The sequence below is a fragment of the Arvicanthis niloticus genome, chromosome 2, assembly GCF_011762505.2.
Source record: "Arvicanthis niloticus isolate mArvNil1 chromosome 2, mArvNil1.pat.X, whole genome shotgun sequence".
Classification (NCBI taxonomy): domain Eukaryota; kingdom Metazoa; phylum Chordata; class Mammalia; order Rodentia; family Muridae; genus Arvicanthis; species Arvicanthis niloticus.
In genome coordinates this window covers 120895118-120920350 of record NC_047659.1, presented here as the reverse complement: position 1 = coordinate 120920350, position 25233 = coordinate 120895118, and the positions used below count along the sequence as shown (strand labels likewise).

Below are 25233 nucleotides of genomic sequence, written 5' to 3'. Positions count from 1 at the left end.
ATAAGGAAAAAATTCTAAGGGAAAAAAATTCTCCTAGGGAGGGAAAAGGAAGAAACGGCCGAACCTCTCTTTGTCTTTGGTACTTATACATCTTTCAGAATACATGATCACATGTTACAAAGTTCATCACAAGTTTACACCAAAAATCAAATCATAAACTGAAATAGAAGTTTACAACAGAGAATGTTTACATGCATATCCATTAGGAGTAATTATCTGGCTAAACATCCATCACCTGTCTAGCTACACAGGTTCACTGAAGGTTTAAAACCATAACTAAGTTGTTAGTGAAGTTTGGTATAGATAAACCCAGGCAATATTTTATCTTCTGTCCTAGCGCCTATAATAAACTGCTAGTTCCCTTTTAATGACCTTTGGTTAACTGTTTTACAACCTCTTGGAATGTGCTCTGAGTAGGAGAAAGTCTGGTTACTATCTAAGAGCAATTAACTAGTGACACTTGGAAGACTGGCAGAGTTCTCATCGCAGTTTTGACTATCATAAAGGGACCTAATAGCAGTCCCCTTATAAAAGAGCTTAATAATCACTGATATAATTTTAGAAATTCTTATAGGATCATCATTAAGACTTAAGCCATCTATTTGTATTGTATTATTACAAGACAGTACATCTTCGTGGATCTGCAGAGATCTGCTCCAAAGAGGTGTGCTATTGCTTAGTGACTGTTATATATGTTTAATAATAATAGGAAAAATATATTAATAGCAGGAATCTTTCCTAAAAAATGAGTTTCTTACAGCCTTGCTTAATAAGGGCACACCTGTCGCAGATTATATAATAACCCAAGGCAGGCCTTTTCAGGATGAGCACCTGCTAGTTATTAGCTTGTCCCATTGTGGCTCTTGGCAAAATCTTTATGTACTTATTTTACTACATTAATAAGAAGATAAATTATATTCTCTGAATAGAAAATCTGAGATCAATTAATTTCATTAAATACATTTAAATGGAGTGTGGTTCACAAGTTTCTAGACAGTTTGGTCCTTAGTTTTAATAATGTTCTAAATAACATTCTCGTTTCTAATGAGAAAATTAATAACATCGTGTTAGGAGATAATTTGAGAATTATTCTGTAGAATTAACGATTTTATTGCAGTAAACAAATACCAAAAAGGTTTTCTTATCAAATTTAAGACATTTGTTTTGTGTTCTTTCTAGTTCCTTAAATACAACTAAGGAATACAGGCAACATGTTCTATACTCATGTGCTTATGAGTAAACGAGGGCCATTGGCCAAAATATGGCTTGCAGCTCACTGGGAGAAGAAACTCACAAAGGCCCATGTGTTTGAGTGTAATCTAGAGATAACCATTCAAAAAATTATTTCACCTAAGGTATGTTACTGATTAAAATGATAATTTGTATTAACCATGGCTGCTGTACAAGAATGAAAATATGTTTCCAAGACAGTTTTGCTTCTCTAAACTTTTTATCCCCCCAAAATTATTGTCTTCACAAAGACACTCTAATGGAGCATTTAAGTGAACCTTTGCTGAAGCTTTTATGGCTTTGCTGACTAGGTAAAAATAAAAGTAAGTTATTTTATATGGTGAGTTTAAAAGTAGTTTACTAAGGCTTGATGTCCCAGTGTACCCCTACAGTGTACTCCCATGCCAGGGCAGGGAGGCAGAAGTGGGTGGGGGAGCACTTCATAGAAGCAGGGGGAGGGGGGGATAGGATAGGGTGTTTTTGGAGGGGAAACCAGGAAAAGGGATAACATTTGAAATTTAAATAAAGAAAATATTCAATAAAAAATGTTTTTTTTAAAAAAAGAATATAACTCTTGCTTTTTGAAGAGAAATTATGATTTCCTTAATTTTTAAAGAACAGGATTTACAAGCCTAATCTTTATTTTTCTAATGTTTTAAAAATCACTCAAAGGTGAAAATTGCACTCCGAACTTCAGGACACCTTCTTTTGGGAGTTGTTCGAATCTACAACAGGAAGGCAAAATACCTGTTGGCCGATTGCAGTGAAGCATTTCTTAAGATGAAGATGACATTTCGCCCAGGTATATACACAGTGTTATTTTGTGTCACTATTGGTTCCTTTTGGCATTTTCATGTTGGGTGATCTCTTTTAATTGGGAGCATACTGTAATTTCATGTGAATATAATGAATATATACTTTATTTTGACTGAGTCTTAAGATTCCATAAAGATAATTATATGCTTTCTCTGGTTCTTTTCCTTTGTAGGAAATAGTTATGCTTCCAAACTTGTTATGATTTCCATATTAATATAAAAATATACTTAAAATCATCACAATTATATAAGAAACTGATACACTTATTTTTAATAGGTCATTTAGTTCACCATACTTGGTTTTTTTTCTGTATAAGAACAAGATTATTGACAAAAATGTAAACATAGAATTCCTGAGAGTCTTAAATTGCATAGTAATTATGAAGTATTATCAAAATTCCCAGACATTCTACAGTGTTAGATGTTTATATGTGTTATAAATATAGTGCCTAAAATTTAAAATTTATGCATACATTATTCCCTACTCTTATCATACTAGTTTAAATAAAGGTCTTTCCTCCATCACTAGTTTTCAAGCTCCCTGAAGGGAGAGTCTTTATCATATACAATTTCCTAATCTCTTACAGTACCTGTGTTAGTGCCTTTCATATGTCATCCCTCCATTAACATTTGTGGACTCCAAATAATAGCTCTTTTTAAAAATCTTTCTCATTTAAAATAGTTTTAGAGTCTTTAGGTAGATATATATGCATACTATGTTTTACATGCTCATTGACTGGTTATATGTCACAAATATTTGCTGATTCTCATGCTTTGTGCTTGACATGTTGTTAGTCTTTGGAATACAAAGACAAGCAAGATAAATAGTTCTTTTTCAGTCAGGAAAGAAAATCAGATAATGGAATGTTTTTTTTTTTAAAACTTACTGCAATGATTACAGATTATGGTCATGCAGAGATTAAATGCATGTGCTACTGAACCCATTAGTGACCATGCTATAAAGGAAACAAGGTCTACAATAGAAAACAAAAGAGTTCATTTTAGAGGATAGTTGGAGAAAACCTTTGTGATGGGATAGAAATTAAACTCACACTTGAAAAATGAGAACTACTCACATACATAAGTAGTCCCTGGGGGTTGGCAAATGAATCTATAAGTACAAATGTCTTGAGGTGAAAAAGAGATACTTGCCCTTTTCAGGGAACCAAAAGGCTAGCATGTGTATAGAATCTAATGACTGAGGAGAGTCTCCTTAGATGACATAAGTATAGGGCTACAGGGTTACTTTATTCATGCTTAAATCTTTAAGCATGAGAATTATCTAATCTGTTTACTTTTGGTGACTGTTACTATGGATACTTCATAAAAAAAAATAGGCTGCTGAGGGGCAGGAGTGGATATAGGGAAGCCCATGAGAGATGATAAAGATTTAATTGGAAGTTTAATGTTTCATAAGTGATCACTGCTTATTGTGTTCCTTTTTAATTGTTTTCAGGACTGGTTGACCTCCCAAAAGAGAATTTTGAAGCAGCTTACAACACTATCACATTACCAGAAGAATTTCATGATTTTGACATCTACAATATGAAGTAAATTATTTTGCTTTCTTGCCGTTTTATTGTTTTCATATCCAGATTTGATGAAAGCAACTTCAGCTAGAAAACAAGTGAACAAGTACAAATGACAAAGGCTTAAATTGCAGTGTGAAATTCGAAAATACAAAACCAAAAATGTCTCATTGGTTGAATGTTGATTGTAGTATTGATAGTATGTCTGTTCATCTAGTAAATATTTGTTAAATAAATGCCTTTCCTGTAACAGCCACAGTTCTAGCCAGTGAAGAGATACCAATGAATAAAACAGTTCCTGGCCTGGTAGATCTTATATTTTAGTTGGTATAGACTGATAATAACAAGTAAACATGCAATATGAAGACAAATAAATATTAAGACAAATTAAGAAATAAATATAAATAATAGGATTGTCAGGAAAGGGTTTTCTGATAAAGTAAGAACACAAGCTTGGAGGAGCTAAGGGAACAAACCTATACAATAACATAGAACAATGCTCTAATGAAAATACCCAGTGAAGTAAAAAGTCTCAGAGAATGGCCAAGAACTAAGTGGAAAGGTGATAGCACAGAGTCCATTGGACATGTTCAGGAGCAGCAAGAATGCAAGTGAAATGAAGTGGAATGAAGGAAAGACTGAGTAGTAAAAAAATGAGGTCAAAGAAGGAGCAAGAGATGCAGGTGACATAGGGTTTGTAGGCTACATTAGGGTTTTTATCTTGCTGGGAGAGGATGCACAAGGGGGTTTTCAATGGAGAAGAAGGGAGTGACTAATGGGGTCAGTGACATTATAAAAGAGGCCAAGGAAACGTTCTTACAGTTCCACTATCTGAGGATACAGCAGAAAAGTGGTGTCTGTGGGGACATACTAGATACTAAATCTGTGATGCCTTGATCTCGGCCTTCCCAAACTCCACACCCATGTGCAATGAATTTCTGTTTATAAAATTACCCAGTTCTTGTCAGAGACTTGACAAAGGAAGGCCATAGTTAAGATGCCATAAATTCAGAGTCTTTGCTTCCTGGTTCATAGAAGGCAGTCTTTATACATCCTTACCTGGTATTATAAGATCAAGATGATAGTGTAGGGCTGCACAAATTCTGTTCATAAAAACAGAGCCCTCATGATCTGGTTACTTCTTAGAGGCCCCATCTCTTAATAGCATTACCCTTGGAAGTAGCTTTCATTATCTGGACCTGAAGGGAACTCAAACATTCAAGCCATAGCAAGAGTGACCATCTATTCAGATGTACAAGTAAGATAGTGACTGGAAGCCACCACTGGATCTATTAGCCTGAACATCACTTGTTCAGATTTAGATATGTATGTCTTAAAGCTCATGCTCAGAAAAATACTAGTGACAAAATAAACATTTTTTATTATAACCTGTTTTTAAGTTTTTATCAATAGTTTGTAAAGCCACATTGTTCTGCTCATACATTTCCTAAATATGTTTCTCTATAGTGATATTGATATTGCAGAGCCCCTTGCTCAGAACCAAAGTAGACCAGAGGAAATCACACTTAGAGAAGAATGTAGCAATGATCTACTTTTCCAAGCTGGGAGCTTTGGTGAGAATATTCGAGAAACTAAAATTATAAGATGTCGTCAATTATATTTGCATTTTGTATGAAAACAGTGGTAGTAGAGATATCTATAGCATGGATGTTTTCATGTATAAAAATCATCTTCAAATTTTTCTTTTCTTTTGTCCTAAATGCTAATACCCAGACTTATAGTGAATTTATTTTATCATTGTGCAGCATCTTTTGTGAATTTCTATTTCTTAAATTTCTTATATATCAGGTGCTCTAATAGACAAGAACAGTACTAAATTTAAAGGTATAAATTCTGGAGCTGATGTGATGGCAAATGCCTATAATCTCAGCTAGTTCTTTATAGGAAGAGCCTGTCTCCCTTAAAAAAAAAAAAAGTAGTTTCTTCTCTCAAAGGAGATACTCAAATGAACAGTTGGCATAGTTAATATATATTATATATATATATATGAATGCTGTATATAATTTCTTCAAATATATTTTCTTCTGTGTATGATGGTTATAACATTTAAGTCAGCTTGAGAGTAAGGAAGGAAAAATGCTACTATACTAAATAAGTTACAGTTTGATTATGAAACATGAAATGATTTCTGAAATGTTAAAATATGTTTGGGTAAGGTATATGGGTTTTGGTTTGTTTTAGTTGGGTTTTGGGGGCTCTTTTTGGTTGTTGTGTGTGTGTGGCGGGGTGTTTGGTTTTTTGTTTGTTTTCAGGACAGGATTTCTCTGTGTAACAGCCCTAGCTGTCCTGAAACGCACTTAGTAGACCAGGCTGGCCTCAAATTCACAGAGAACTACTTGCCTCTGCCTCCTGAGTGCTGGGAGGCCTGACTATGCATATGTATTATAAAATGAGGTGATGTGGTGTAACCCAACTATTATGTCTGGCTTTTGTCTCATGTCATATTTACATACTTTCTGTTTTGCTCTACAAAGTTCATGAGAATGTTGTGTTTATCTTTGAAATTCTTTCAGTGTTCAAAGCAATGACCACAGGAGAAGGATGACCTAGACTTGTCTTGGGACAGGGTTGTGGAGTCATGCGAGGAATGTTTGAGCTACATCCCTGACCTCTGTTCCCTATCCTATCCTTACTCTCTTCTATAGTGCTCGCTATCTATTGTGTTTCTTAATCTGTGGTGAAGGACACCTTTATAAATGTTGTCAGTTTACAATTTGTGCTGTATTTCATTTTTGTGTAAACTGAGTAAAGTATTAGATTTTAAAATAATCATTAGAAAAATTAAAAATCAGAAATAAAAATCTAAGTCTATATTTTTATTAGTCAATACATACAATTTTATATAATATATAAAAATTATTCTGCTGAGTTACTATAAAACTTTTTACGTTGCTATTTATTCTTGGTAAGCCTGGTATTTGGCTATGTATTCCAGGCTAGCCTCCAATTTGCAACAATTCTTTCTTCAGCCTCCCAAGTATTGGGACTATAGGTATGCATCACCATGCCTGGGTATTAAATGTTGGTTTTTTTTTTTTTTTTTTTTTTTTTGACATCAAACTTTAGGATTATTTTCAGTTATGCTTTCCGTCAGCTTCATGGTAGTGCTGATTGATTTGTTGTTGCTGCTGCTGTTGTGGTTTGGTTTGGTTTGGTTTGTTGAGTAGGGTTTCTCTGTGTAACAGCAATGGCTCTCCTGCAACTCCTTTAGTAGACAAGGCTGGTCTTAAACTCACAGAGATCCATCCACCTGTCTCTGCCTTCTGTGTACTGAGATTAAAGGCATGAGCCACTGGTTGATTTTTTAAAAATCTAAACTGTCTCTTATATCTTCCTTCTGCTTCTTAGCTGCAGTATTATACTACCCTCCTGAAAATCACCCTTCATTTTCTTCCCATATTTTTACATTTCTGGAAGAGTGATTGTCTTTAAGTTCTTTGCTTGTCCACCTATCATCCTCTGCCTAAGCACCTGTGACAGCATCAAACCCCTGAGGTCCCTTTGCCTCTCCTCAGTGCCCTCTACCAATTCATTATTTCTCTATTCGTTTTGTTTTAGCCTCAATATAGGCATTTTCCTCTACTGAAGCATACGTCTTACCATCTAACCAATACAACTTAGTTGTTCACAGTGCTCTATCTAATGTTCTTAAAAAAAAATGGACGAACATGTTATTCTATTAGTAGTCCTAGGTTTGAATCTGGACTTTTTCTATCAATTTGTGTGTATACTCAGCAGATGACCTAGCGGAGCCTCATGGACCTGTCTATAAAGTTGTGATCCTGATAGCAATGTCACAGGTTATTTTCTTTATTTTTGCCCTTTGTTCTCTCCACCAGTATGTGATTTTCCCCTTCAAACCTTAAGAAATGTTTAATATTAGTATTTTCTGTCCTAGATTACAATATAAAATAGAAGGTTCTGATTATTTCTTCTCTGTAATCTCTGGATGGATGGATGGATGGATGGATAGATAGATATTCAGCTCACTACTCTTACCTGTTACTCAGATTGACTTGCTGCACTTCCTGAGTACTGGAATTATAAGTGGGCAGCACAATAACCAGTTTACCTTCAGACTCTTGCAATGTTCAACACTCAGAACTTAGTGTCTGTTTCTAAGTGTTATTCTCAGATTGACTGGTTTTCATTTTATGAGAGAGCTGCACCTGAATGATATAAACATCTTCTTAGTTCTTTCTCAAACTGTCATTTAGTCCATTTAGCAAAAATTTAATCCATTCTGATATATGTCTATAGATTCAATATGGGTGGTACTTCATTATTCTTTTTACTTTATAATAATTAACATGGTTTATTGGAAGAGAGAGAAGATCAACATCTGATCTCCAGGGTTCAAAATCATAGACATAATGATTTTTAAAATCCAAAGGGTAAAAAGAACATGCCAGAGCTAACTCTGGGTCCTGTGTAGCTATCAGTATAACCTACTGACAAGTTAGAGCTGGCTTCAAGCCATTCAGTGATATTATCTTGTTTGTGCAATGAGAATTATGACTTCTGTTACATAATATAATTAACCAAGTGCTGAGTTAATGTTAGCTGACTGCCTGTGTTCTTTTTAGTATTCCATTACCAACTTCTAGTATATTCTATAAATATTTACTGAATGAATATTATAAGCCCATTCCTTAATATTTTAACATACTTTTCTTTTTTTTTTTGAGGTAGGGTTTCTCTCAAACTGTTCAAGCAGTTGTCTATGTGAAATGATATGAAATAATACTTGGTCAAACAGAGTGTGATCAACAAAATATATAGGCAATAAATTTACTGCCACATAACTATAAACTCTACTGAATGCTCTGGCATTTTCCCTATTGTATTGAGAGAATATTAAACTTGAAATCTAGTCCATGTTGATTAACTGGGTGTCTTCTATTAGATAATCCAATAGTTTTACAGCTTTTCCTCATAGAATAGGATGAATTATACTAGATGGTATCTGCTTCCTCTAACTCTAAAAGTGTATGTTTGTATGCTTAGCTTGGCACTAATGATATTTGTATAGGGGATGAACCTGAACTCCTCAGAAGACATAGCTTCTTTGATGACAACATATTAATGAACTCCAGTGGTCTTGTAGTTGAACATAGTTCTGAAAGCGTCACTGAGGAAAAATCTTTGTTCTTTGACAATGGAGATGGATTTGGAGATGAAGGAGCTGCAGGAGAAATGATTGGTATGCTTTCTGGCTATAAAATCAAAGATTTTAATCAAATCACTGTAAAGTAACTGTTTTGTTACATCAAATTGAATTTTCAGATATATATCTGTGCTTGTAAGCCAACTTATTTTTTTACATGTTTTCAAAGTCTATAGTATTTTTAGGCTAGGCCTAAGTTAGTAGTCATCTGTCTCTATAGAGGCTATTAATTCCTGCCTGTTTTTATTTGTATCCTTAAATTTTGGAAAGGAGAAGTGAGATTAGTATACACTTCACAAAATAGACTAGATTATATGCTGGTAACATCTTCTTTAATATAAATTATGGAATAGATATTCTTCTTGTATTCTTGTATTCTGATTGTAGCATTTAATGTTTAAATTACAATATTAGTATAAAATATACAATTCAGAGAGACACTGAGAAAACAAAAGTATGTGCTTTAAAGATTATTAATTATATGAAGTACATTTACAGATTTTTTTCTAGGTGGTATTAAAAGTCTAATTAACAGTCAGGCATAGCAGCTCGTAGCTGTAATCTTAGCGTTTGAGAAGCTAAGGCAGAATAATCATGAGTTTAAGGCCTAGACTATATAAGGAGTTGTAGGTCAGTTCACTACATAATGAAACTCTGTCTCAAAACACACAGAGAGAAAAGGGAGTAGGGAGAAAAGAGAAGAGGGGTCAGAGAAAGAAAGAAGTGTGGTTATCCCTGTGTAAACCAGGGCTTCTTAAAACTTTTTCCACCCATAACCCCTTTTTTCTGAAGAAATTCCTATGTGGTCCTGAGTGTATAGGTATATAAAATATGTATACAAAGGGTTGGAGAGAGAGCTCAGTGGTTAAGAGCACTGATTGCTCTTCCAGAGGTCCTGGGTTCAGTTTCCAGCACCCACAGTAAGGATCACAACAACCTGTAACTCCGGATCCAGTAAATCTAATGCCACCTTCTGTCTTCTGTGGACACTGCATGCATGTAGTGCAAAAATAAAATAAACATAAAATATATACAAGCAAACACCCATACACATAAAATTTAAAAATATATTAAAACAATTTTCAAATGTGTATATAAAGTATTAATTGAAAATAAATTAAAGAAATGTATTCTAAAACAATTATTTGGTATACTATATCACTTTACCACTTATTAAAATAAATATACACAAAATTGAGATGATGCTTATTTACTTTAAGAAAAAAATCTCTGCTAAAGTTTTGATACAGCAGAATGTAGAGCATTTTCAGTGTTTTTCAGAGTTGATCAATATTTCAATTTTAGAATTTGTAATGCTGAGTTTGTAACACTGATTTGCATAAGTAGTTATATAAGATGATATAAGTACGTCTAGTTATAATCTAAGAATGTGTTAATTTTCAAGGAGATATGATAGGAAAGTATTAAATGTATTTGCTATAATTAAGTCATGTTTCTGTTAGAACAGAAAATGTTGTACACATAGTAAAAACAATGAAATTCATAATATACAGTAATCTTGACTCTGTGCCAAGATATTTCAGACAGTGCTTGTGGCATTGTATGACACATGATAGCACACACAGTGCAAAGTGCACGTTGTGCATTCAGATCCAAGGCCACGGTAAAGTGGTGCAATGAAGTGTGGGTGACCGCTGCCAGAAATACATTTGATTGTTAGTTAGTTTTCCTTGTTGCCAGAATTTTCACATCATGCTACCCTTCCTAATTCAATTATGTGACTCTGTATGGAATAAAAACAAATAGTTTAAGAAGCTAAAAAAAAAATGTCTTATATAAAATAATGATAGTAAATGTTTAGTGAATAAAAATATTTGTTTATGCTTTTAAAGATAATCTATTGCAAGATGAGAATACCTCTTTAGAAGATGCATATTCAAACAAAGAAGCTTTTCTGCCTCCTGAGCTTCCCAGTAGTATAATGGGTATGTTGAAGTCTTTTGCATAGAAAAATGTATAGATGCTGATGTTCAAACCAAGTCTCAGACCTTGTAAGTTTCAGCAGCACTGCAATAAAAAATATTGTCCTTCAAATTCTTTTATAGCACAGGAAGTTAGATTCTAAAAAGGTAGTTAACGAGGACTGGCTTCCGGAGATCACATTTACTCTTCCCACGTGGTATGCTTTCAAATCCTAAAACATAATATATGCTTTATGGGAAGAGAAATTATCATATTACATAGCTTGACCATTGATAAATAATTTGAGAGAAATTGTAAATTTCTAAATGAGCATATTTTCCTCTACTTGAAATTTTTATTAAAGTATCTCAGATCAGTTGAGGTCTTTTTGTTTTTTGTTTTTGTTTGTTTGTTTGTTTTTAAATTAGGTATTATATTTACATTTCAGATTTTATCCCCTTACCCCACTTCCCCGCACCACCCAGAAACCTTCTACTCCATCCCCCCTCCTCATGCTTCTATGAGGCTGTGCCCCCCACCTACTCCCCAACCCCACTCCCTCCTCCCCACCCTCACATTCCGCCCTCCACTCTGTGTTTGTCCTTCATGGGACCAAGAATCTCCTCTCCCACCTATGCCCGACAAGGCCATAGTACTTTTTCCAGAAGTATTTAAAGTCTAGTTAACTTCGTTTTTGTTTTTCTCAGTGTTTGATGTTATATTTGCTTTCTAGCACAGTAATCAAAATTAAAAATATAAAAAGTATTGGCCAATCAAAATTTAGCTAAGGTTCTTTGTCAGTCCATTGATGGTTTAAAAAAACATAAATATTTTGGTTGTCATAGAAAATTTATATTGGTAATTTTTTTCATTTTTGCTGTGACTGTAGTCCAGCCTGAGATCTTTCATATGCAAAAGAGGGCGATGTTACTTGACATTCAAATGTTGTAGGTCCCAGACCATTTATTACTGAACCTCTTTGCCACTGTTAAAATTCATGATTCTTGATTCTAAGAATTTACTTATCACCCCAGCTAGCAGTATGTCCTCAATGATTCTTTATTTCTCAAATTCTCTTCTAATGTGTAGCATAGTCATATGGTTTTGTTTTTATGGTGCTTTTATTAGTAGAACCAGGTGATTCAGATGACCAATATATACCTGAAGATGAAAAAATAAATGAAATAACATTAGTATCAAATGAAGAAGAAGGATTTACTCTTGACCCAATTGATAATTTAGGTAAGAGGTTTTGTGTTTTTATTTTATCTTTGGTACTATGGTATCTTAATTGCTTTGATATATGCTGGTGGGGACTGGCCCAGCATCCAGTTTCACAAGGAGGACAGTGAAAGGGGGTATGGAGTCAGCAATTGAGACCAAAAGCTGCTTACTTCTGGCAATTTAACTCGTTCTTGCTACTCCAGGGCCAAAAGCTACTGGCTTCTGGCAATTTAACTCCTGCTTAAAGAGCAGCAAAGGATTAAGAGAAAAATCTTAGTTACTTGGGCTCTTTTCTCTTTGGCTCAAGGGACCCCCCCTTTCACCAGGCAAGAGGCTCAAATATATACTTGAGTGCTCTCTCACGCTCGCTCACTTTCTCTCTTGCTCTCTCTCGCTCTCTCTCACCCTCTCTCCTCTCCCCCCCCCACACCAGGCCTGACCACCTGTTTCATCAGTTTTACAAGTTCACACGCATACTTATATACATACACATATATGCATGGATATATACTTTTTGCATACATATGTTTATACACACAGACAGAGATATATACATATATACATTTGATGGATGGAGCAGAGCCCCAACAGCCATACTTTGCTTCTTTTCTCAGCCTTTTTATACCTTCTTAGACAAAATTCTTTATAAAATTACCTCATAGATAAAATGTTACCCAAAAGGGGAGTTACAGAAAAATATCAATAGTAAGTTCAAAGCAGTGTTTCATTCTATAAGCTCATTATAAGTTCAAAGCAACAGTTTCACAAGGCTTTGCTTTATCATAGTGCACACCTGTAGCTCTATCTTTGGACTTGACCTAGAATGAATGTTTTCCCTTAATCACAAATTTGTCTCACACCCATTTCTCTTCTTAGTGTAATTTATGAAAGCTCATTGTATTCCTTATTATGCAGACTTTATTTACTTTCTATTCTATGAGGGGATCTAATCTATTCTTGATCCTATTATGTTTTTCTGACAAAAAAAAACAACAACAACAACAAAAAAAAAAAAAAACCAACCAAACCTAAAACCATCTCCTTACATTTTCTTCCTAAAACTATTTGAATCAAATTAGGAATTCTATAAAGTCATTAATTTATCCAGACAGCATTAATTTATGAAAGTTCATCTTCATGTTGACCTGCAGGACATTTGCCCAGTAGGTTGGGCTGATGCCCAGGAGTCATTGGTCTGTGTAATAGTGGTAAGAAAGGCATGTCAGCAGCAAGAAGCAATCCTGGGATGAAGTCTCTGGGGCTGTGCCTCTCCAGATTGCACCCATCACAGCCATGCAGGATGGTGGGCCATCTCCAGGAAGCTCATGTGCTTGCCATAGCCTTTCCTAGATGGCTTCTGTCAATATGTAAATAATCCATACAACACTATAGAAGGCTGCCAGCATTGTAATAGCATTGGGCATTAAATAGGAGAAGAATATGAAAAAAATCTTAGATAATTCTTTCATCACATTTAGTCTGATTAAATTCATAGGTCCAGTTTGGAAAGGTGGAAACTTAGAAACTGAGTTCAATTCAAAATATTTTCAGCTTTACTAAATAAAAGCTGGACCTCTGCATGGTATGGAATTAGCTACCTACTTTGAATTCATATATGAATTTCAGTGTGGAGGGTAAAATACACTAGAGAGATACACACTAATATTTTGAAACATCCTTTTTACACAATTAAAAATGAAAAGAAAAGCTCCAGATTCTTTGACGGCCCTTTCCCTCTTTGCTGTGTTTCTTGAGTTGCCCATTTAACAAGTGAACAGTCCCTCCTAAGCATCCTCAGATACCTTGAGAATGTATCAGCTCTTGACTGTTCAGATACTTTAGCTTTGCAAAAACTTTACAAAGCATATTTTCAGAGAACAGAAGTATTCATTTTCTTCCCACTGCAACCCTGCAGATTATCTGTACTTTTAAGATATTTATTAGCCAAGAATATCATTTTACAAAATATTCCAAGTCCATTTGTGCCTATTTCTCTCTAGATATTGCTGATAGAAGGAAAAGGAAAAAGAGGAGATTGCTCATAGATCCAGTCAAGGAGATAAGTAGCAAGACTATGCATAAGCAGCTCACCTCCTTTATGGACACTCTCATGGTTCTGGACCTTGCGCCCCCCACACAAAGATTGATGATGTGGAAGAAGAGAGGAGGAGTGGATACGCTTCTGTCAACTGCTACCCAGGATTTGATTAATGATGAATTGAAAATGGTAATTATTTCAATCTTTTTGCATGAATGTGATGTTTGTCTATAAACAAATATTTCTTCATTTACAACATAACTGGGCATGTGGGAAAAAGAAACCTTTATTTTAAAACTTAATTTGTTTAAAAAATGAATATGAATGGCTTTTACTTTTATTTTTTTTCCAGAGACAGAGTCTCACTATATAGCTCTGGCTATCCTGGAACTCACCATGGAGACCAAGCTGGCCTCAAATTTACAGAGATGTGCCTGCCTCTGCCTCCTGAGTACTAGAATTAATGGCATGTGCCACTATGTCCAGCTTGAAAAAAATGTATATGAATAGCTTTTACTTTTTTGGCATATGGGCTTGTGCTTTATTGAATTGCTTTACTAATATAAAATTGAGAGTATAAATGTGTTGTTAACAGTTGTTTGCAAAATGCTTCCTGTCCTCTGACTATAAAGTTGCAAAATTGACACAGAAGGAGTCAATAAGGAAAGAAGTGGGAAACCAGCACATTCCAGGTGAGACGTCCTAGTTCTGTTAATGTCAAGGGGAAGGTTGCATAGACAGAAATTGAGTTTTATGTTTCAGAATAAAAACTGGGTTCAAATTTCTCTTTTTAGATATCTCTATCTATAGAAGAATATCTTAAGTTAAAATATTACCTCAGTATAGCAGTTTTCTGCTTTTCACATTAATTTCTGCCTTAAACTTTACTGGAATGATGAAATATAGGCCAATTCTGATGTCACAGGCCTGAAATCCTACCTATGAGAGTAGAAGGATTGCAACGTCAAGGCCAGCCTGGGTTACAGAGCAAGTTCAGAGCCTGCCTGGCTCTGTTTCAAACTAAAACACACTAAAAGGGGCTTGTGGTATACTTCAGTGTAGAGTACTTGCTAGAATGTGTGAGCCCTAGGTTTCATTTAATCCCCAGTATCCTCTCCACACATATACAGAAGATGAAATTATAGATAGATAGATAGATAGATAGATAGATAGATAGATAGATAGATAGAGATATTAGGATGTACAGAATAAGTACACCAGGATGAGCTTAAACTCCTGTTACATTCCTCTTGTCTTGTGGGTGGATATGTGAGAGTGCATGAGGATGGCTGGGCAGAAGGTGGCGGGGAGTGGGAATGATAAAGGAGCAGAGTGGGGAAGGGAAGTAGAAATTATGTGAGGCTCTGGAGTGTAAGAAAGTCATGTGCTCCTTACTGAGATTCTTGGGTTCCAAGAGACTGGTCAGAAGCTTTCTTTTTGAACAGCCATGTGCCAGTTCAAGTTTGAAATGCACGTTAGTAACGTTTTCTTTACTTCCTTATAATGAAGAACCCTCAGTGATGGAAGAGCCAAGTTCCCACAGTGAGTTAGGTCAACCCCAAGATTGGAAGGATGTAACTGATGAATTTGTGGGTAGCTTTCAGGAGAACAGCAACATGAATATTAACTCTGAGGTGAGTTAACCAGACAGAATCATAATTTCATACTGAAATATTTTATGTGACATAATAAATGAGTGATTTGCTTGAATTTGGTTTTATATAAACTTTCTAAGCCCTACACTTCATGAGTTTCATGGTCACTTAGAACTCTAGCCAGATCCTTATATATTGTTTCTTACTTATCTTTTCCCTCTAAGAATAACATTCCCAACTACCTTGACCTTTAATTTGAAAGACTATCTAAAAGTCTATGACCAAAACAAAGTAAATTTGTAACTTGGAAAAAACAGGAAGCTAAAATTTTCTTCAAGGACAGATTTTATTTGAAAAGCATAACTATTTAAAAACTGTACTGGCTGGTTTTTGTGTCAACTTGACACAAGCTGGAGTTATCACAGAGAAAGGAGCTTCAGTTGAGGAAATGCCTCCATGAGATCCAGCTGTAAGGCATTTTCTCAGTTAGTGATCAAGCAGGGAGGGCCCAGCCCATTGTGGGTGGTGCCATCCCTGGGCTGGTAACCCTGGGTTCTATAAGAAACCAAGCTGAGCAAGCCAGGGAAAACACGCTAGTAAGTAACATTCTTCCATGGCCTCTGCATCAGCTTCTGCTTCCTGCCCAGTGTGAGTTCCAGTCCTGACTTCCTTTGGTGATGAACAGCAACATGGAAGTGTAAACTAAATAAACTCTTTCCTCCCCAACTTGCTTCTTGCTGATGATGTTTGTGCAGGAATGGAAACCCTGGCTAAGATAAAAACAGAAAAAAATTAATGCTTTAAAATATTTTCTCTGCTGGGTGTGGAGGCACATGCCTTTAATCCCAGCATTTGGAAGGTAGAAGCAGGTAGATCTCTGAATTTGAAGCCAGCCTGGTCTATAGAGTCTCAGGACAGCTAGGGCTACACAGAGAAATCATGTTTCAGAAAAATAAAGTATTTTTTTCATTTGTCACTTAAGTATTATGGTTTTACTGATAAAATAAATCAGTGCTTTTCATCATCATTGTAATTTTTTTTCTAGCAAAGAAAGGTTTTTATTGGGGGTAAGAAAACACACACAAACAGCAAGGCACAGATAGAAAGATTCCTGAAAAGAAAGAAAGGGAGAAACTTGAGAAGCAGAAGCCCTCATCAATGTATCTTGATAACTACTCAGGGAATTCAGAATTAGCCCACATTAAAACTGGATGCAAGTTCCAGAATATACTAACACAGAACATATTACTAGATACTTGATAATACTGAATACCAGTACAGTGAATTGCCATGCTATCTGCCTTTTGAAGGCTTGGGAATTTCCTAGAATGCAGCTACTGAAATTCTTATTAGAAAAACTTGCTTAATTTATGATTTGGGGAAAAAAGTATCATTGCATTTATCAAGTTACTTATTTGCAAAATAGATTTTTCTCCTGTGCTGGACCTGTTCTTTTGCCTCTTACTTCTTCATACTAGTCTGTGCTCTAATCTTCAGTTTTAGTCTTACCTTGTTTTCAAAAATGGTGAAGAAATAGAAAGCATAGTAAAGTGTGGGAGCATACACAGTGAGTTCAGAGGGACAGAAAAGTGTTGATTCTGATCAAGCATTTTAAAATCTCTTAAAACAATTTTTGTGTATAGTGACTAAATTTGACATTATTTAAAACATAGAATATTCATAGATATAGAAAAGAGAGCGTGATGAGGCTCTACAAATGTATATGCTAAAGAATAAAGGGCAGTGCCTCCTTGTCACTAAAGTATTTAACTGAAAAACCTGAGGTAAGTATATTAGGAAATATTTCTGACTTACTCAAGATCACAGACGGCAGCTAGGGAATGCAGCTTAGTGACAGGTTAAGGGTGGGAAGGGGCCAATGCCTTAGAGCAGTGGAAAGAGAAGGAGGTGGTGGAGAGCAGAACATTTCTGGCCTTCTCATGTTCTTCTTCCCTTGTTTTGGATCCCTGTCTGTCTGTCTGTCTGTCTGTCTGTCTGTGTGTGTGTGTTTCAGTGACTACTCTAGTGACAGAGTCCTGTCACCCTGGGTAAGAATATGAGTGGCCCCAGCACTCACTCTCACCCCCTCTACTTGCCCATTCTGGTTTCTTTCATGCCACAGAAGCCTGGTGCTGGCCTGAGTAAACACTAAACAAAATGCTTCAGAGGGAAGTGGTCTCAGGAGCCCTTCAGGAGAGGCTCGCAGTGGAGAGGAGAAATGCAGAAGTGGTGTGCAGGGTTCTTCATTTGTGGGTCATATAGAAAAAGAATAAATAAATTAGGAACCGATTATTGTAGGCATCTCAGAAAAGTAAATTTGAAAATATAATTAGTACATTCAATTAGTTTGAGAAATGTCATTTGTTAATAAATCATTTAATCAAATTGAGCTGTTAATTTTATAACCATTAGCAGAATTACCTGTGATTTCTGAATTTTCTTTAGCAAGATATTCTCGAAATGATTTGTCCAGTTGCTGAGGGATCATCGTCAATGAATGCCTCCTTGGCCCAAGAAAATTGTCCAGCTGAATTGGTAACTGTATTTGTAGTCCTTGGGTGACTTTTTCATATGTAATTAATTATTTTTTAGATTTAACATAATTTTGTTCCAGGGAAGATTGGTACCCATGGGGGAGGCTTCCCTTCTCAGAGGGGAAGGGGGACTGGAGAGATGGGGTGTGAGGGTGGGGCTGGAGGAGAGGGAGGGGCTGTGACTAGGATGTACAGGAAGAGATACCACTGTGGCAGCAGCTGATGATACATATGGAGATTTGATACATATGGAGATTTGACCTGTAATTCTTTTGCTTTCAAACATTGTCAGAGAGCAGTATTATTACAGTGATCTCTATCATCTATAATAGCATTTTTCTTTCTTAATAGTTGTTCAGATTACACAAGTTATTCATCTCTGGTGTTAAATTATAAAAGAATATTTTAAAAATTTAAATATATTAAAATATGAAAAATAAAATCAGAAAATGAAAATTGTCTGCTCAAAGGGCCACATTTTGATAGCAAATCGAAAAATTTGACTGACTCCCTATGCATTACTACTACCTGGTTTCTTTCTTTTTTTTTTAAGATATATACATATAAAAAGGAATCTGTTTAAAAACATTTTTAAAAAATTTCATATGCATGAGTGTTTGTCAGTTTGAAAGTACACCACATACATTCCTGGATGTTCTCAGGAGCCAGAAGAGAGTGTTGGGTCCCCTGAAGCTGCAGTTATTGGTAGCTGTAAGCCACCTGTGGATGCTGGGAACTGAACCCAGGTTTCTGCAAGAGCAACTAGTGCCATCTCTCCAGCCCTTGAGTTACTTCTTTGAACCTTATTCCAGAGCACTGAAGACATTTTTAAGCTTAAAGAAATTTTTCAAAAGTTGTTTAGTAAATGCTATGAAATTACCTATTAACTCCTAGCATCAACTTTTATCTATCTATCTATCTATCTATCTATCTATCTATCTATCTGTCTATTTGCATGCATGTATGCCTATGTGAATTTATGGGCACCTTGTACATACAGGTAACTGTAGAGGTCAGAAGCCTGGGGTTACAGATAGTTGTTGGTTACCTGGTGTGGTGCTGGGAAATCTAACCCAGGTCCTCTTCAAGGGCAATAAGAACTTTTGACTACTGTGAGATTGGTATATATCCTCTGAATTTGTTTCCTTGTTCTGTTTGCTATTGTGTATTACGGTCCAGCCTAGCCTAGGAATGCTCATAAAGTATGTCAGAACTATACTGCTTCTCATCCACAGCCTGCTCTGTTTCCCGTTATCATTGTTTTTATCAGACAGACCAATACCTCCCCTGAGCAGAGATCCCATTCTCAGCTGATAAGGTGTAGTTTGTAAGAAATTAGACTAAATTCTTTTAAAGGAGTTCCAACTTAAATTTTTAATGCTGAGCTGTCTTTTGAAGTAATTCAGCTTTAAAAAGACAGAAGAGTAAATCGAGTCAGATGACAGGACAGGCAGTGAGTTAGCTGTGTATATATAGACAAAGTGCCTCAAAATCTGAAAGGTCTCTTAAACCATTTTTAAGGGTGTTTATGTCATCGGGTAAGTTCATGTAGGGGCCTTGCAACAACAGATTTTCTACAATTTTTCTATTTACTCCCATCACGGGAGTTCTGATTGGCCAGACTGAAAATCCTAGCCAAAAGTGGCTGACTTTGCTAACTTGTTCAAAGTACATACAGGCATACACTCAGGACTGCATCACCAGTAAGACTGCACAGTCTCCTACGTTGGATCTCCTTATCAGAAGACATGCATGGAGGCAAAGTACAAAGTTGCACAGGTTTTTGTTACTTGACAGAACTTTTGTTAGAGAAATACAACATACATATCTGCTCACCCCAGACAGGGAACCCACAATAGACCGAAGTACAGACCAAAGTCTAGCTGGTGAACCAGTGAGTTTTATTGGGGTTTCATACAGGAGTATGTGTGTGGTTCCTTAGTTTTCCCACAGAATGGAATGCTTTAATCTCCAGTGAACTCTTAAGCAACAGTTGTCCTGTGTTTATGTCATTCTCATCAGCCCATACACTTTTGGGCAGGACTATGTTACAGTTGTTTTTCTGTAGCAAATGCAATGCCTGGTGCATAGTAAACATTCAATAAAGTTTGCTTAAATGAACTATTTATCGATTATTCAAACAGGAGTCATCAGGCAGCAAACAAAATACTGAGACAGAAAAATGGAATCAAAGATTATTTCAAACATTAAATGAGTTACGGGTAAGATGACATTTTGTTTTATTTATTGACTGTGTGTATGCAGGTGTAGTTTATATACACATGTATATGCATGTTCTAGTATGGGATACATGTATGTGCAGGTACTTGTGTACCAGAAATTGATATCAAGTAGCTTCCTCAGTCACTCTCCACTTTATTTCCTGAGGCAAAGCCTCTTGCTGAACTTAGAGTATGCTATTCCAGTCAGTCTAGCTAGTAAGCTTGCCCTAGAGATCCCTTACCTCTGACTCCTGAGTGCTGGGGTTACTGGACACCAGACCTACCCAGCATTGCGGTATGGTGCGGCAGATCTGAACTCCAGGCCTTATACCTGTACAGCAAGCACTTTATCCACTGAGCCATTTCCCTAACCCTTCATCTTTATTCTAAAAGTAAATAATACATTAATTTGAGCATCTAGATACTTATGGAAACAAAACGTTTTTTATGTTTTGTTGAGGACAACAAAAGTTTGCTGGCATGAAATGATTTTGAGTAATATGCCTAGGGTTAAATATAGAAGAAAAAGGTTATTAAAGGATGACTATCAGTTTCTGTTTCAAAGATTATGTAAAAAAAATAAGTTTCTACTGAAGCTTCATAGTGTGATTACAGTTATTTTCATCTAAATTTTATGGTTGTGTTACTTAGTTTATTACCTCTTTTTAAAAAAAATTACTAGTTTTCTTTATATGTATGGGTGTTTTTCCTGCATGTATGCCTGGGCAGTGTGTGTATGCAATGCTTGCAAAGGCCCGAAGAAGACATTGGATCACCTGAAACTAGAATTACAGAGGGTTGTAACATTCCATGAGTATGAACCTGGTCCTCAGCAAGAACAGCCAGTTCTCTTCACCACTGAGCTCTGCAGTCCTTTATTACATCAGACCATTTCCTCGATGTCTATGTAACTATCCATAGATATTTTTCAGATTCTTTGGCAATGTAATAAAACCCACCGACCCATCAGTTCCCCACCTTCCCCTCAGCAATAATCCTTTTGTATCTCATTATACGCTTGATCTAATTCATACTAGTTACTCTATCTCTCCTCCACAGCTTTTCTCTTGGAACTGTCCTTTATCAGAAACATGGGAAATTCCTGTGTCTTCTTAGTTTCTCTGCGTTCACTTTGATCTTTTATCTGAAATCTTTCCTGTCAGTACTATCCTCATAACTTCCCAAGATAAACGGTGTATAACAGATAGCAACTTTGCAAACAATGCCTGGAAATTTGTTTGTTTTTAACTTGAACTTGATTGGTTGTCTACATATAAAATACTTTATCTGATAAAGTTTTGGGACATATCTAGGATTCTTGTGTCGTTATTGAAGTCAGGCACAGCATTGTTTCATGATCCTCTTGGTGACCTTTACTTTCTCTTTAGAAACTCTTAGATCATCGCGCCCCCAACCCCTCCCACACACACAATGTTCTGAAATTTCATGATGATGAGCTCTGGGGGGGGGTTGTTTTGGTTTGTTTTAAGTTTATTGTATTGCCCTGAACTGGGCATTTTTAATTACTATTTTTATATTCTAGGACTTTAAAATTTTTGGACTTTCTGGTGTTGGAGAGATAGCTCAGTGGTTAAGAGCACTTGTTCTTCCAAAGGACCCACATTTGATTCCCAGCATCTACATGGTAGCCTACAAGTATCTGTAACTCCAGTTCCAGGGGATCTAACCCTTTCTTTTGTCCTCCAACAGCACCAGACACACACTGTGAACAACATACATGCAGGAAAGACACCCAGACACATAAAATACTAATTAGACTTCCTTCTTGTTGGTTGTCTGTTTTCTCTTCGTGGAGAATTTATACATCAGATAATGGCTCTTCCTTATTTATTCCTTTGTATAAAAACTTTCATATCTATATTTTTTCTTTGTATTTTTACAGTCTCTAAAGATTTTTATTTTTAGATACTTTGTATCTAAAAACTTTGTTTCTCAGTTTTAAATAAAATTTGCTTTATGTTTTCTGAGAGTTTTGTTATTGTTTTGTTTAGTTTTTAAAGTTATTGACTATTTTGGTTCATATAATATTTATTTAATTTTTAAAAACCTTTATTGGGGTATAGTTGATAAGTAACAAACTATACATATTAATGTATTATTCACTATACTTAGTTTACTGTATTAAATGCATTTGGAATTGTTTTCACATATGAAAAACTATCACCACACTCAAAATAATGAACTTACTTAAACTCCCCCAATGTCCTCGAATCACTTTATTCCCTCGCCACATCCTTCCCATGAGGTAAGACCCACTCCCTTCCCCAAGCGACCACTAATATGCTTTGTTCACTGTCATCCTAATCACTTTTTGTGTTCATAGTGAAAAACTTTAGTTTCAAATTGTATTGATTTCTTTGGCCTTTGTATTCACTTTCTCTAATGAATCTTTTCAATATATTATTATTATTTGCTCTTTAATGTTAGAGATTTTACTCAAGTATCTAATGATGGCTGTGTCCACAGTGGACCCTCCCACATCATTCATTAATCAAAAAAAAAAAAAAAATGTCCCACAGACTGCCCCCAGGTCAGTCTGATGAAAGCAGTTCCCAGATGTTCCTTCTTCCCAGGTTGACAAAAAGGACAGAGTGAGGCCATCTTCCTGTACATTATGGAGCACCACTTAGTCCCTATTTATGGTTTGATGCTTTTTCTCTACTCAGTATCCGTGTCCCAAGTACAAAGCCTCAATAGTCGAAATTTGCAAAAATGAAACCTTCTTGCCTCCTGCTGTGTGGGGGTAGTCTCTGGTCTCTGTGAAGTTGTTGCATTGATAGAAGGTCTAACTTCTCCAGTTGTGCTTTTAATCTAACCCCAGGTCCTAACCACTGCTCTAATGACTCCAGTTCCCAAGTTTCCCAGGTTCTGTACCTCAGATTGAGTTGTTCATTGCTGACTTTCTCACTGATACTGTCTTAGCTTGGGTTTTATTTCTGTGAAGGGACACCACCACCAAAGCAACTTACAAAGGAAAACATTTAATTAGGGCTGACTTACAGTTTCAGAGGTTTAGTCTATTTTCATGGTGGGAAGCATGGCAGCGTCCAGGCAGACATGGTGCTGGAGAAGTTGCTTAGAGTTCTACACCTTGATCTGCAGGCAACAAGAAAGGAGACTCTATGCCACACTGGGGATAGCCTGTGCATATAAGAAACCTCAAAGTCCACCCCCACAGTGACACACTTCCTCCAACACTGCTACTCTAAACAAGGCCACACCTCCTAATACTGCCACTCTCTATGGACCAAGCATTCAAATACATGAGTCTATGGGGGCCGTTTCTATAAAACCACCACACTTGCCTTTCTGTATTCTGTGGGTCAACTGCATTTTCCACTTTCTTGATCTTTCTCGTTATTTGTTTCTGTGCCTTCACTTAAAAAAGTTTCTGGAGGGAGCATAAATAAACTCACCTGTTCTATCTTGTATATCTGGCACCTTAGGGCATTCTTGTTTTGTTTTGTTAATTGATTAATGTTGTTTTTAGAATTCTTGAAGTCAAAAGGGATGTCATGGGAGGAAAAGGTCATCCACACCTGTCTCTCAGGGAAGGAAATGAATGAAGGTTGGGTATGCCATTTTTGAAAGGTTACTAACGCTGGACTGTGCGGGTGGTTGAGGTAAAGCACAATGAAGTGTGTTCCCTATTAATGTATCAAGTACTTTATACTGTCAGAAACTTGTTGGCATTCCTCAGCACGTCTTACAGTCATCCAAGGAGTGTGAGAGGCATAAGGATACTGGCAAGTATTTGGGGCAGCATTTCTAGCCAAATAAAAACTCTACTTTTGTAGGAATGCAATGCCAAATCCTAAACTTCATTAAAGGTGTTATCTTCCTCTACGACTTAACACTGTGTTGTATCTTACTTATTTCTAGTAGGTATGCAGGCATCATGTGAGGACTCCAGCAAGGAGATGTTTACATAGCTACATTCCTCTGCCTGAAGCCTACAAATGCAGTACCACATTGACTCTGAAAGTTGTTTTGCAGGCATCTGTGATTACTTTAAGGAGAAGACACACAATGGGCTGATTATTCATTAAATGTATAACCTCACCAAGTCCTGTGGGTTTTTCCTGTTTGAAGTACTAAACTAAATTCTACTTTCCATTAATGTCACTTTTAAAAACTAACATTTATATCACACATAAATTTGTATAAAATTAGTTTTGTGTACATTTTCTCAGTAAAACAGGCTTTCTCTCAGTGACCTTTTAAAAAGCTTATTGGAGTCCTTCTGTTTCTCTTTTAAAGGATATTATAGTTACTTATCAAGAATTGCACTATTTGTTGTTCATAACACATCCACAGACTGCTATGCTTCTAATGATTTTGTTCCTCTTTTCTTTTCTCTTTTCTAATTATTTTCCCAGGAATTCAACAAGATGGGAATGCAGTCCTTTAGCCTGATAAAGCTATGCAGAAATAGTGACCGAAAACAGGCAGCTGCCAAATTTTATACTCTTCTCATCCTGAAAAAACATCGGGCTATTGAGCTGAGCCAAAGTGTTCCCTATGCAGATATTATAGCTACAGTGGGACCGATGTTCCAAAAGATGTGAAAGAAATCCACAACAGGCAGGTTATACCACACAGGCACTTCTGCAGACTGTTCAGTTTGATGCAGAAGCCATCTGAAGCAGCTGATGGTCCGATCCATTTCATAAACAGGCTGGCCTCCCTTTTCTATCTAGAGGTCAGAACAAACACAACCAAAATTGGAAACCTATGTAGAAACAGTTATTTTTTTTTAACTTAGCTGATTTCAATGTATAGCTTTTATCATTGCCCTGATCTGAATGCTGTATTTAGGTTGTGTTTAGGATACGTTATAAAATACCCTGTAACTCCAGGAAACATTTAAGGTTGTTTCTAAAACACTGTTTTACATTGGGTCACTAAAGTTTG

General features: G+C 36.1%; 1 protein-coding gene across 2 annotated transcripts; it reads left to right on the top strand.

The window, feature by feature from the left end:
- Nucleotides 1–1211: 1211 nt before the first annotated feature.
- Rad21l1 (RAD21 cohesin complex component like 1) lies at nt 1212–24991 on the top strand. Of its 2 annotated transcripts, XM_034496331.2 has the most exons (13): nt 1212–1355; nt 1903–2032; nt 3502–3595; nt 5042–5148; nt 8628–8798; nt 10616–10708; nt 11814–11927; nt 13910–14136; nt 14543–14639; nt 15457–15581; nt 17988–18077; nt 20221–20298; nt 24699–24991. In XM_034496331.2, the coding sequence occupies exons 1-13, from the start codon at nt 1212–1214 to the stop codon at nt 24885–24887; spliced, it is 1659 nt and encodes a 552-aa protein (XP_034352222.1). In that variant the 3' UTR covers nt 24888–24991. The 2 variants fall into 2 exon arrangements, with proteins under 2 accessions (XP_034352222.1, XP_076784411.1); XM_076928296.1 differs by lacking the exons at nt 1212–1355; nt 1903–2032; nt 3502–3595; nt 11814–11927 and having other exon boundaries at nt 4970–5148.
- The last annotated feature ends 242 nt before the right edge of the window (nt 24992–25233 follow it).

Excerpts from the sequence above, each read along its gene's own strand:
- Rad21l1 (XM_034496331.2), top strand. The coding sequence starts at position 1,212 with ATGTTCTATACTCATGTGCTTATGAGTAAACGAGGGCCATTGGCCAAA. Across the intron at positions 1,356-1,902 it reads AAAAAATTATTTCACCTAAG|GTGAAAATTGCACTCCGAAC; the intron begins GTATGTTACTGA and ends AATCACTCAAAG. Across the intron at positions 14,640-15,456 it reads GGGAAACCAGCACATTCCAG|AACCCTCAGTGATGGAAGAG; the intron begins GTGAGACGTCCT and ends CTTATAATGAAG.